The sequence below is a fragment of the Chanos chanos genome, chromosome 5 (assembly GCF_902362185.1).
Source record: "Chanos chanos chromosome 5, fChaCha1.1, whole genome shotgun sequence".
NCBI lineage: Eukaryota > Metazoa > Chordata > Actinopteri > Gonorynchiformes > Chanidae > Chanos > Chanos chanos.
This window is the reverse complement of record NC_044499.1, coordinates 53222923-53237922: the sequence shown is the minus strand read 5'-3', so window position 1 is coordinate 53237922 and position 15000 is coordinate 53222923. Positions and strand designations below refer to the sequence as shown.

The window sequence follows — 15000 nt, the reverse complement described above, 5'->3', positions numbered from 1 at the left end:
ACCCTATCACACACACAGGACACAGTGAATATAAACCCTATCACACACAGGACACAGACAATATAAACCCTATCACACACAGGACACAGACAATATAAATCCTATCACACACACAGGACACAGTGAATATAAACCCTATCACACACACAGGACACAGACAATATAAACCCTATCACACACACAGGACACAGTGAATATAAACCCTATCACACACAGGACACAGACAATATAAACCCTATCACACACACAGGACACAGACAATATAAATCCTATCACACACACAGAACACAGAGAATATAAACCCTATCACACACAGGACACAGACAATATAAACCCTATCACACACAGGACACAGAGAATATAAACCCTATCACACACAGGACACAGTGAATATAAACCCTATCACACACACAGGACACAGACAATATAAACCCTATCACACACACAGGACACAGACAATATAAACCCTATCACACACAGGACACAGTGAATATAAACCCTATCACACACAGGACACAGACAATATAAACCCTATCACACACACAGGACACAGACAATATAAATCCTATCACACACACAGAACACAGAGAATATAAACCCTATCACACACAGGACACAGACAATATAAACCCTATCACACACTAGACACAGACAATATAAATCCTATCACACACACAGGACACAGTGAATATAAACCCTGTCACACACACAGGACACAGACAATATAAACCCTATCACACACAGGACACAGAGAATATAAACCCTATCACACAAACAGGACACAGTGAATATAAACCCTATCACACACACAGGACACAGAGAATATAAACCCTATCACACACAGGACACAGTGAATATAAACCCTATCACACACACAGGACACAGACAATATAAACCCTATCACACACACAGGACACAGAGAATATAAACCCTAACACACACACAGGACACAGAGAATATAAACCCTATCACACACAGGACACAGTGAATATAAACCCTATCACACACACAGGACACAGTGAATATAAACCCTATCACACACACAGGACACAGACAATATAAACCCTATCACACACACAGGACACAGAGAATATAAACCCTATCACACACACAGGACACAGACAATATAAACCCTATCACACACACAGGACACAGAGAATATAAACCCTAACACACACACAGGACACAGAGAATATAAACCCTATCACACACAGGACACAGAGAATATAAACCCTATCACACACACAGGACACAGAGATCAGACAGCATGGACACAGAGAATATAAACCCTAACACACACACAGGACACAGAGAATATAAACCCTAACACACACAGGACACAGAGAATATAAATCCTATCACACACAGGACACAGACAATATAAACCCTATCACACACACAGGACACAGACAATATAAACCCTATCACACACACAGGACACAGACAATATAAATCCTATCACACACACAGAACACAGTGCATATAAATCCTATCACACACAGGACACAGAGAATATAAATCCTATCACACACACAGGACACAGTGAATATAAACCCTATCACACACACAGGACACAGACAATATAAACCCTATCACACACACAGGACACAGACAATATAAACCCTATCACACACACAGGACACAGAGAATATAAACCCTATCACACACACAGGACACAGACAATATAAACCCTATCACACACACAGGACACAGAGAATATAAATCCTATCACACACACAGGACACAGTGAATATAAATCCTATCACACACACAGGACACAGAGAATATAAACCCTATCACACACACAGGACACAGAGAATATAAGCCCTATCACACACAGGACACAGAGAATATAAGCCCTATCACACACACAGGACACAGAGAATATAAACCCTATCACACACACAGGACACAGAGAATATAAGCCCTATCACACACAGGACACAGAGAATATAAACCCTATCACACACAGGACACAGACAATATAAATCCTATCACACACACAGGACACAGACAATATAAATCCTATCACACACACAGGACACAGACAATATAAACCCTATCACACACACAGGACACAGAGAATATAAATCCTATCACACACACAGGACACAGAGAATATAAACCCTATCACACACACAGGACACAGAGAATATAAACCCTATCACACACAGGACACAGAGAATATAAGCCCTATCACACACAGGACACAGACAATATAAACCCTATCACACACAGGACACAGAGAATATAAACCCTATCACACACAGGACACAGTGAATATAAACCCTATCACACACTCAGGACACAGAGAATATAAACCCTATCACACACACAGGACACAGTGAATATAAACCCTATCACACACACAGGACACAGAGATCAGACAGCATGGACACAGAGAATATAAACCCTAACACACACACAGGACACAGAGAATATAAACCCTAACACACACAGGACACAGAGAACATAAACCCTATCACACACACAGGACACAGAGATCAGACAGCATGGACACAGAGAATATAAACCCTAACACACAGGACACAGAGAATATAAACCCTATCACACACAGGACACAGAGAACATAAACCCTATCACACACACAGGACACAGAGAACAGACAGCATGGATGCCCACATGCTGATTCAGAGCCAACTAAAGCAGCCCATGGCCAGCACACATGGAATATCTACAAAACTCAACACACACACCACAGGCCTTTCTAACAGTCACACCAAACGACAGGCATTAACAATGCCTACAATCACTTTTTATTCAAAAGAGAGAGAGAATCATCCATTATTCCATGCTGTAAGTGAATAATCTCATGACTAAGCCCACTGAAGAAACTGGTCCATTCCAGGCCATTACGGTCCTGTCCTGTCCTGTCCTGACCAACCACACAGCCACAGAGAAGAGGAACACACAGACCAAGGATTAATCCAAGAACACAAAGAGTAACATTTGTGAGAATGTAAATGATGGTCAAACCTCGGCAGACGGCGTTGGAGACAGGGTCCGCGGAGACTGAAAAAGAGGGAGAAAAATTCTCTGTCAGTTGCAATGAAGCCAAACATAACAGAGTAACAGGGAGAGAATGATGATCAAGGCAAAAGACAACAAAACAGTTTTATCAGGTAGAGAAATAGCTTTTTGACTCAGCATTCATCTGTGTAGATGTGGCGAGTCACATAAGACTGACCGACTCGTAAAGGATTAAACTGCCTATAATAATAAGTCAGCGCTTTATCAGCCAATCAGTGACCATCAAGAACTGTAAACCTAATAACAAACAAACAAAAAAAACAGCGGTAGAGGGCGGGACTTGAGTGACAACAGAGAGAAGAAGAACATGGCGGCTAACTAGGGAAGCCGGTGAAAGTTTGAGTGTGGAAGATTAGTTGATGTTTGATTGTGATAACGTAACAAAAGGTGCAGGACAGAGCTGTGTGAGTTTGTGTAGACTGCTGAGACATGAGAACAGCGGACTGTGCTGCAGTAGGGGAGGCGTCATCAGTGAATCTGTTGGGCAAGTTTAGATGTTTCTCCCTCCCCTTTCTCCTCTGAGTACTGTGAGTATCCCCCTTATTCCACTTTTTTTTTTAAAATAAATTTGTTTTTTTGGGACATGATAGCATATTTACACAGGATCTGTGAGTACAGACATGTCAAGTTTTATATTTGTTCAAGCAGAGACGCAGACATACAAACAGATGAACAAAGGAAGACAGAAGTAAAATAAAAATAAAATAAAATAAAAGCCACCCACCCTCCTACCCCCAGTTGATCCACTTTTTACAAGATGAAATAGTGTTTCGCAGCATATATAGTGTATAGCTAGCACACATAATTACACATGTTCAGCATCTTAAAGAATTCACATACTTGACGACACTTCGGAAGCACAGTTGGATACAAAGTGATGGGAAAGTGCATTTCTAAGCAATGGGAACTGTAGACACTTTATCAAAATATGAGAGGAAAGGTTGCCACGTAATGTAAAATTTCTTAGTCGATCCTCTAAGAGAGACTTTGATTTTTTCCAGTATAAGGAGTGACATCAGACCAGTCTGCCAACAGCACTCTGCTGGAGGCCTGGGCGATTTCCAGTGCAGGAGGATGCGTCTACAGACGGTGAGAGAGGCAAAGCACAGGCTGTTTAACTTCTTTTTAGTCAGGTCAGGGTCAGGGTGGTTAAGGGTCAGGGTGGTTAAGGGTCAGGGTAGTTAAGGGTCAGGGTAGTTAAGGGTCAGGGTAGTTAAGGGTTAGGGTGGTTAAGGGTCAGGGTAGTTAAGGGTTAGGGTGGTTAAGGGTCAGGGTGGTTAAGGGTCAGGGTGGTTAAGGGTCAGGGTAGTTAAGGGTCAGGGTAGTTAAGGGTCAGGGTAGTTAAGGGTTAGGGTGGTTAAGGGTTAGGGTGGTTAAGGGTCAGGGTGGTTAAGGGTCAGGGTAGTTAAGGGTCAGGGTGGTTAAGGGTCAGGGTGGTTAAGGGTCAGGGTAGTTAAGGGTCAGGGTAGTTAAGGGTCAGGGTAGTTAAGGGTTAGGGTGGTTAAGGGTCAGGGTGGTTAAGGGTCAGGGTGGTTAAGGGTCAGGGTTACCCCAAAATGCCAATGAGTGGACAGGGTGCAATATCTATACCTAAGACCTCTGACATGATTTTGAACATGTCCAGAAGGTATGGGCTTAATGAGAGGGGGTAGAAACACATCCATTACGGGTCTCACTAGTGCCAGGAAAGTAATTGTGCTACTTTAAGTGTACTCTACGGAGCACTTTAAACTGTATAAGAGTTAGACGGGCACAAGAGGAGGAAGAGTTAACCTGTAATTTGGCTTTTCCCCCACCAGGGGTCTTACAACTGGACTCCCAGTTCAGCCTCCCACTCATGCTTGATTTTGGTAAATGGAGGGGAGGTCAGATCTAAGAATGGAGTTGTATAGTGGAGGGAGGTCAGATCTAAGAATGGAGTTGTATAGTGGAGGGAGGTCAGATCTGAGAATGGAGTTTTATAGTGGAGGGAGGTCAGATCTAAGAATGGAGTTGTATAGTGGAGGGAGGTCAGATCTGAGAATGGAGTTGTATAGTGGAGGGAGGTCAGATCTGAGAATGGAGTTGTATAGTGGAGGGAGGTCAGATCTGAAAATGGAGTTGTATAGTGGAGGGAGGTCAGATCTGAGAATGGAGTTGTATAGTGGAGGGAGGTCAGATCTGAGAATGGAGTTAGTGGAGGGAGGTCAGATTTCAGTCTGGTCAGGTTTTCTGGTTGCTCTAAAACGTTTGGTGAATCCTCAGGAGGCAAGTGAGGGAATGTAGTGCAATGATACATAACTGCCACCCTGGAGATGACTTTGAGGCAGGTTATATTTACTGGAGATCACTTTGAGGCAGGTTATATTTACTGGAGATCACTTTGAGGCAGGTTATATTTACTGGTCAGACTTTCAAAGTCATCAAAGGTGCCATCCAAAAACAGGTCTCTGAGTGATATGATACCTTTGTTATTCCAAAGTCAAATTTAGATGGTAAAAATAGATGGTTATTGCATAGCGGGCCAAAGAGACTGAAACTGAATCATTTGAAGTGTTTGCGGAACTGTGTCCAAATTTCCAAAGCTGACAAAACAACTGTATTTGACGAATAATTTACTGCTGAGATAGTATCAAAGGAGAGCGTATCAAAGCTGCAAGTGAGAATGTGTGACAGGAGAGGGATTCCATTTTACACCAGTCCAGCTCACTCTCGTACAGCCAACTGAGTATTCTTTGTATATTTGCTGCCCAGTAGTCAAACCTAAAATTAGGCAGGGCTGGCCCACCATCCCCTCTTGCCACCTGTAGAGCAATTTTTCTTGCCTGCCCATACACGTGGGAGAACAAGTTGATGGAGTTCCTTGAAGAATGATTTTGTCTGAAAGAGAGGAAGGCACTGGAAAAGGAACAGAAACACATCCATTTTTATAGTTTGCACTCTACCAGCTAATGACAGTGGTCATTTGGACCATTTTTGTAGGTCTGCTTTGATTTTATTTAATAGTTTGTCAAAGTTATTTTTACGTAGCGTCAGAAATGAATGGGTAATGTTAATCCCAGATAACTAAAACTCTCGGGTGAGAGATGATCGGGTATCTGCCCCTGTATAAACTGTTAGGCTGAAGAATATATCGAGAAACACAGTTTTGTGAAAATTAATTTTGTAGCCTGAAAATACTCCAAAATGATCCAGAATTTGAGTTATTGGCACAATTGGCAGGGTCTGTTATATAAAGTAACAGGTCATCTGCATACGGAGAAACCCGATGCCCCATATCCCCCCAGCATATACCCTGCAGATGTTGAGGTTTTCAGCATTATGGCTAAAAGTTCAATAACTAGTACAAACAACGATGTTGACAGCAGACAGCCTCCGCGGGTTCAGCGGGACAGGGGGAAACATGTTGGGTGCTGACGACATGTGTGAACACGGGCTTGAGGAGATGAATAAAGAAGGTGGACCCAGGAAATGAAATTCTTACCAAACCCAAATTTTTCCAGTAATTTAAACAAATACCCCCATTCAACCCCGTCGAAGGCTTTTTCAGCATCCAGGGAAAGCGCTACTTCAGGCTTTGTGGTTGTAGAAGGAGCAGAAATTATATTCAGCAGACGCCGTATATTTTAGAATAGATGTCTTCCTCTGATGTCGCCTGTTTGGCTTTCACAAATGATTGTAGGGAGACATATTTCTAATCGTCTTGCTAAGACTTTTGCCAGTATTTTAACATCAACATTTAAAAGTAAAGAAGTCTATAGGAGCTGCATTCTGCAGGATTCTCATCTTTTTGAAGAATGACAGAGATTGAGGCCTCAGTTGGAGTCTTTGGCAGCGTTGCAGTGGATAGGCAATGATTAAACATATCCATTAGGAATGGAGCTCATTACTTTGAGAATTTTTTTTTGTAAAACTCTGAAGTAAACCCATCCTGGTCCTTGTGATTTGCCGCTGTTCATTTCCCTGACGCTGTCATATATTTCTTCCAGGGTTACTGGCTGCTCTAAGCTGGCGTTTGTTTGTTTGTCAACAGTTGGTAATTCAATATTACTTAAGAATGCATCCCTGTTTGAGTCTTTTGGGGGGTTATGATGTATAAAGTTTAGAGTAGTATGATTTATAAGGGGCATTGATTTCCAGGGGACATGTCGTGAGCTGGTTTGATTGGTTATAGATCTGAGGGATGTATCGTGGTGCTGATTGGTTGGTTGGTTATAGGTCTGAGGGATGTATCGTGATGCTGATTGGTTGGTTGGTTATAGGTCTGAGGGATGTATCGTGATGCCGATTGGTGTTTGAGTTGAAGGACCAGCGAGCGACTGGTTTTGTCGCCGCATTTGTGGCGTGTTCTTTTTGACCTCAGTATAATTTGTTCTGCCCTCTCTGCGGCAGAAAAATCAAATTGAGTTTGGAGGTTCACTTTTTGTCGGTACACATCTGGAGTAGGATGTATCACATATTGCTTATCAATATCAGATATTTTCTCAGTTAGATCCTTTTGTTTCTGCCTTGTCTATTGTGGTAAACAGAGTGAGAGAGCGGTCCAGCTGGGTGCTTATAACACAATTTAGATCTCCTCCAAGAATTAAATAACGTGTATATATATGTATTTGAGATAGAGGATAGAAGCATAGTTATAAATTTGGCACCATGGAAATTAGGGGCATATACACATACTAATGTAACTGGTATATGAAAGAGTCTGCTGGAGACAATGATGAACCGCCCATTACGATCAAGGATTATTTTTTCAGGTAAAAAGAAGCTTCTTAGAAATCAGAATAGCGGTTCCTCTAGTCTTTGAATGAGGTAATGAATGGAATACCTGTCCTACCCATGGCCGCCTAAGCCTTGTGTGATCACTTAACTTAAGGTGAGTTTCCTGGAGAAGAACAATACTGGCCCTATGAAGCTTAATGTGTTGGAAGACTTTCACCCTTGACCACTTAAACCTCTAACATTTCCATGAAATCAGTTTCACATGCAGATAGGTCATGCTATCATTATTGGGCTCAGTCATGAATCCTACTAAATATAATAACTAGAAAGATAGTTAGCAATTTAGATGACAATAATGACTAACTTAACCTACCTGGTGATTCGATCAGAGGGGTATTCCAGAGAGAGGGTTTAGTGAAAACTCAGAGTTAGCTCAGACTAAGCAGTAAACCTCCTAATGGAAGAGCCCTCTGGCTTCATTCTCCTAGCAAAACAAGGCCATAGGGTCCCAAATTAATTTTATTATCTCGAGAAAACAAAGTTTTGTTATTTCGTGATAATGACATAAATAGTTTCCACAGTGATTTTGGGATGGAAAAGGGACACTGAGGGAGTCCAATCAGATTGAGTTTTTCTGTGTTTCTGGCCCTTTCTTTAGGCAGGAGGGTATTGAAATAGGCTGGTGTTGACATTTTGTGTTAAAGCTGTTTCAAGACACAGTGGCCCGCAATTTCCCATCCACTGAAATAAGGTCCTTAAGAGACACAGCAGAAGTGTAAACATTAAACTTCTTAATATGAAAAGCCATCTTTCCGACCAGTGTTGACCACAGCATTTTTTAGGCATCTGCACTAATTGACATTGACCTCCTACTTTTCCCTCATCTGTTCATAGAATGTTTCTGCTGCGGTGGGGGTGTCAAAGTGGTGTTTGTGACCATTAAGGGTGATGCAGAGATGAGCTGGATGGCGTAGTGTAAAAGTGTGGAGTTTAGCCTTAATGCCTCTTAAAGCTGCCCGCTGCTTGGCCTAGTTTTCACTCATGTCGAGGAGGAACAGGATCCTGTCACTGTTGAACTGTATGTTCTCTTTGTGCATCCCATCCCAGCCAAGCACATGCTCCTTGTCCTGAAAGCAGTGGAATCTTACGACGATGGCCCGGGGAAGTTCGCTCTGGGTAGGCTTTGGAGCTGGTGTCCTGCGTGCTCTGTCCAGTTCCGGTGGTTTCGGGAAAATCTCAGTTCCGATGACTTTGTGGATGAGCTGTGAGATGGATTCTGACGGCGAACTTCCTTCAGTCCCCTCTGATGAGCCAACCATTCTCAGATTCTGTTGTCTGGATCAATTTTCGAGGTCCTCTACTTTGGACGCTAGGGCTGCGTTTGCCTTTTCAAGTTGATCCATTCTCGATGTTAGCTCGGCTAGCTCATCACTGTGGTTGGTGAGTGTGTTTTCCATGGTTGTTATCTTTTGGTTGTGCCCAATGTGGCGCTGATGGTGTCTAGAGTCGTCCGTACAGGTGCAAGGGAGGTCTCCAAAAATGTAAGGAGGTATGTTTTGAGTTCTGCAGCCAGCCTTTCATGATTTTTCTCGAGCTCCTGCGCTAGGCTAGCAATAGTTAGTGGATCTGCAGTCTTAGCCACAGGAGCTGCCTGAGTTGCAGCACAAACTCCTTTCGCTTATCACGGCGTTTTATCTCGACGTTGTTGGCCAAGGTATTTGGAAAGCAAGTGCAGTTATTGTGTAATTTATGCGATGAGATGAGGTAAATGGTTCAGATAGAATTATGAAAAATGCGGGAGCTTTCCCTCAGCGTGGCCATCTCCTACATTACCAAACTGGAAGTCCCATTTCCTGCCACTTGACTTTATCCACTTCAGCACTGGGCTTAAGGGGGCGCTCATCTTTAAAACAAGATTTTCGGCTACTGCTCAACGTACAACGAGGCACTGCGCTATCATTCGGCAATAAGTGGAACGGACACTGTTGACGGTTTAAATGAGCAGAAATTTACGAACTTTATTCGAACTGTGCAGCTGAATGCATGATGGACTGTGCAGTACCACTGTGAAGTGTACTGTTGTGAAAACGTTTGTTGTTTTGGTGGAAGAGAAGATTGAGTAAGTTTGCAGTCCGGTTTCGAGTTAACATTCAAATAGTCTGGTTTTCAGTGGGTAATCAGGGCTTTAGGTTCACGTTCTAGAAGTGCAGCCTTATGCTGCCTTTACCTTTGTTCCTCAAAAGCAGAGTAAAAGCAGTTTAGGGTGGATATTTCTTATGGGACAGAGGAATAAGGTTATTTTACTGTTCGGGATAGGAATGAGGTTATTTTATTGTCCCGGGATAGGAATAAGGTTATTTCACTGTCCCAGGACACCTTGAAACTTACTAAGAAACTCCACCGGTGTGAGAAAAGGAAGGGTGCATATATTGATTCATCTGATTTAAGCTTTTACTATATCAATGTGTTTGGAGACACAGTGAACTTTTCTTTTTCTTTTTTTTTTTTGTTTTTCGTCCTGGAAAGTAACTGCTGGGTTAAGTTTGAATAAATTTGTTACTGTTCTGGTTTACCATTCTACCAACTCTGTCTGCTAGCTAGAGAGAGAGGGTGGGAAGGTGTGAGGTGGGTACACATTCATTTAGGCTAAAAAACCCTGAAGCCCACTTGTAGTTCAGAAACTAATTGTGTCAGGGAGGTTGACACTCAGATCTAGCTTTCCTGCCATCTGAGTAGGACTAAATTATTCCCCTCACTATATGGGTACAGTTTTATCATTACATAGAGCTCACATACACACAGACATATACAGACACACACACACATGCTCACATACACACAACAAGACACAAACAAGAGCAACATGTCTGACAACGCTGTTACGGTTTACAGTGCACCATCAAATGTAAAATCTAAAGTTTGAAAGACATTTGGATTTAACAAGAAGGAAAGAAAATTGGACAAAAGTCTGGTCGTTTGTAAGGTCTGTTTGTTCATACAATAAGTCTTTTTTGTCTAACTGTGTCTACTGGAAAAGTGATAAACACAATGACATGGAATTCTGAAATGATACATTTGTCTTCCATTTTTTCCCGTGCCATAAAATGACAGAAACACTTGGGATTCTCTGGTCTTTTGTGAAATATGTCTATTTGAAGGTAAGCAATGCCACTTTATGGAACTGGCTTATTTCAATGTATAATGGAAAATGAGTGTCTACATTAAACGAATGTTAAGAACTGTATCAGATTGCATCATATCGCATTGCACCAAATCGTTCCATATTAAAATGTATCATCCCTGAATCGTACCGTAGCCAGTGTATCTAGATACATATCGGATCGTCTTATAAGGGAGAGATGCACAACCCTATCACACACACATACACACATTTACTCACACATACATGCACGCGCACACACACACACCAGGACACGCAGCCCCTGCAGGTTACTCAGTGGTTGTGGAGTATATGCTCTCCGACAGAGAGAAGGCATGTGCGTTTATAACAGACAGCTGTTTAATACACAGTCAGTAGGGGACAGTAGCGGGGGGTGCAGAGACAGGCCTGGGATCCTGCAGTAGGCCCTGCCATTGTGGACAGAGAGCGCTAAGCTAAGTGTTACCTGCATATGTACTTACCACAGTCAGCAGAATTCAGCTAGACCTGTCATGCAGAGTCTAAAGGCATTTGTCCTTTTGTAATCGAAAATGAGCGAAGAATTAGGATTGAAAAGGGGGTGCAGGGTTAGACTGCTGTGATGGGGAGATGGTGTCAGGGCCACAGCTTGGTGGTAGGGGTGGGTCTTTGTTCCATTATGTGGACCTTTTCTAGTGTGTATGTGCAACCACAGATAGTCTTACAGAACCATACTCAAACATGTATTTCAAAACTACATTACCAGAGAGCTTTATAATCATAGCCATTTTTAGGCATATTTACCCTTTAACGTAAGTGAAGCTAGAAAACTGTTTCTCGATACAAGTCTATAGAGAGCAAGAGGATGTTTTCCACTCCATTAACATTACCCTCTTTCCTTGATTTAGCAAAGAGCTGCTCAACATCCTGAGACAGCCCAGCTGACCTCTTTACTTTCCTCTGGGCTTCCTCTTTATGACCCACAGCACAGGCTAACTGGGCTTCCTCTTTATGACCCACAGCATAGGCTAACTGGGCTTCCTCTTTATGACCCACAGCACAGGCTAACTGGGCTTCCTCTTTATGACCCACAGCATAGACTAACTGGGCTTCCTCTTTATGACCCATAGCATAGGCTAACTGGGCTTCCTCTTTATGACCCATAGCACAGGCTAACTGGGCTTCCTCTTTATGACCCACAGCATAGGCTAACTGGGCTTCCTCTTTATGACCCACAGCATAGGCTAACTGGGCTTCCTCTTTATGACCCACAGCACAGGCTAACTGGGCTTCCTCTTTATGACCCATAGCACAGGCTAACTGGGCTTCCTCTTTATGACCCATAGCACAGGCTAACTGGGCTTCCTCTTTATGACCCATAGCACAGGCTAACTGGGCTTCCTCTTTATGACCCATAGCATAGGCTAACTGGGCTTCCTCTTTATGACCCACAGCATAGACTAACTGGGCTTCCTCTTTATGACGTGTGTATAAGTATAAGTGTGTATGAGTGTGTATGAGTGTGTATGAGTGTGTATAAGTGTGTATGAGTGTGTATAAGTGTGTATGAGTGTGTATAAGTATAAGTGTGTATGAGTGTGTATGAGTGTGTATAAGTGTGTATGAGTGTGTATAAGTGTGTATGAGTGTGAGTGTGTATAAGTGTGTATGAGTGTGTATGAGTGTGTATGAGTATAAGTGTGTATGAGTGTGTATGAGTGTGTATAAGTATGAGTGTGTATAAGTGTGTATGAGTGTGTATAAGTATGAGTGTGTATAAGTGTGTATGAGTGTGTATGAGTATAAGTGTGTATGAGTATAAGTGTGTATGAGTGTGTATGAGTATAAGTGTGTATGAGTATAAGTGTGTATAAGTATGAGTGTGTATAAGTATAAGTGTGTATAAGTGTGTATGAGTATGAGTGTGTATAAGTGTGTATGAGTATAAGTGTGTATAAGTATGAGTGTGTATGAGTATAAGTGTGTATGAGTGTGTATAAGTGTAAGTGTGTATGAGTGTGTATAAGTGTAAGTGTGTATAAGTGTAAGTGTGTATAAGTATGAGTGTGTATGAGTGTGTATAAGTGTGTATGAGTGTGTATGAGTGTGTATAAGTGAGTATGAGTGTGTATGAGTGAGTATGAGTGTGTATGAGTGTGTATAAGTGTGTATGAGTGTGTATAAGTGTGTATGAGTGTGTATGAGTATGAGTGTGTATAAGTGTGTATAAGTATAAGTGTGTATAAGTATAAGTGTGTATAAGTGTGTATGAGTGTGTATGAGTGTGTATGAGTATGTACAGTCTCATGATAATGTGTGCGCATGTTGTGTGTTTTCCTGTAGCCTACTGATAGAAGGGGAGACAAACTGGTTATGCCTAGGCATTCTTTTTAATAGTCTAATCTCTGACATGGGGCGAAACCTTCAGGGTTACCGACCTATTGTGAACAGAAGAGTTGATGCAGAAATGTGGACGTTCACATGGTGTGGGGGGGTCGGATGACCCACCTGACCCTCCTCTGGTTACGGCCTTGGGTGTGTGTTGAGTTAGACTGCTGTGATGGGGAGATGGTGTGTGTTGAGTTAGGCTGTGTGTGTGTGTGTGTGTGTGTGTGGGTGTGTGTGACAGAGGCTACCGCAGCCATGGCCTTTAACGGCGCGTTCAGCCTCATTCTCATTATCAGAAGGAAAGTCAGCCTGAGGCTGATGAAGACAAATTAAAAAACCACCAATCAGTTTAAACCCCCAAAATCAAAGCAGTAATGTGATTAGTAATGGTTAATCCATTTATTCATCTAATTTATTCATTTGATTCATTCTAGGTCTGTTTTTTGAGTTTGAATTCTCAGTGAATGTGTGAAGTCTAACTGTTGATTGCTCTGTCTGATGTCTCTACCTGATGTCTCTACCATGGACCAGATTCCTGTTTAAATGTTCGTTTCTTTCCACATTTTCAGTCAAATCACACTACCACATCATTTACAGACATAAGACATAACCGAAGACACAGTGACATTGGTGTTAACTCTGCTTGCTGATTGGACTGGTAAGCGAGAGTCTATCGTCTGATTAGACAGGGAAGTAAAGTGTTGATAGTCAGTTAGATGCTCTGTGTGTTAGAGGTCTTGTGTTTAGGGCTGGGTATCCACGTTCGGGACTTCTAAAGCACTGACCGAATGACTGAACTACTGAACTACTGAATATTGAAATCTGTTAACCCATTCCGCGTCTCGTTTCGGTAATTTGTGATAAGGACTCCCTGTTGTCTTTTTCATTTAAGGCTTTGCTCTCAGAGCAAAACTGGTTTGAACATTAAACAAATATCAGACATTGTAAATGCACCAAAGGTTCTGATTGGCTGACAGTGTGCAGCACTGCATACAATACACCAGGAAGATTGGAACAGATGGGACTATGGGAGGGGGAAAGATGAGCGAATCCCCGGACAGGGATGGGGAAGAGGAGACAGATCCACAGTTTGACTGCACTTCAGCAGAACTGATTCAGACGTCACACACTGTGATATGTACCTCAAAACGCAATACCTCAATACACAGGGTTACAATACAATACAGCGACCTCAATACATAGAGTTACAATACAGTCAATACAGTCAATACAGTGAAGACTTTGCACTGTGGAAACTGAGAAGTGTTGGTTTATTTCATCAAATGAAATGAAAATTTTGGTTATTGTAGAAAAAAATGGCTTACAACAACAACGGGCGTAATGAGGTACCGAAAAAAGTATCGTTTTGGCACCAGCACCGAATTCCAGTTACTGGTATCAGCACCGATCCCGACAAAACTTAAGGGATACCCAGCCCTAGTTTTGTTAGCCCTGTTCCCAACTGTCTCAAGTGTGTGTTTTTATGGAGGGGGGCAGAGAGCGAACACACCATAATATTGTCAACACAGACACAGTGGAGTCAGGCCCTGTTACAGCATGTTAACATTTAATGACACACACAATACATGACATGTAATGACATGCACAGAGACTATACATGTATATGTGTTTGTATATGTGTGTGTGTGTATATATATATATATATATATATATAATACTCACATGACACACACACATATACACACATGACACACATGCACACA

At 42.1% G+C, this 15000-nt stretch overlaps 1 protein-coding gene across 1 annotated transcript in view; it reads right to left on the bottom strand.

The window, feature by feature from the left end:
* ablim1b (actin binding LIM protein 1b) overlaps positions 1-15000 on the bottom strand; it is a 74328-nt gene that overhangs the window by 19182 nt on the left and 40146 nt on the right. The window contains exon 11 of the mRNA XM_030773116.1: positions 2998-3033. Within this exon, the coding sequence (XP_030628976.1) occupies positions 2998-3033 (36 nt within the window). The remainder of the gene's footprint in view (positions 1-2997; positions 3034-15000) is intronic.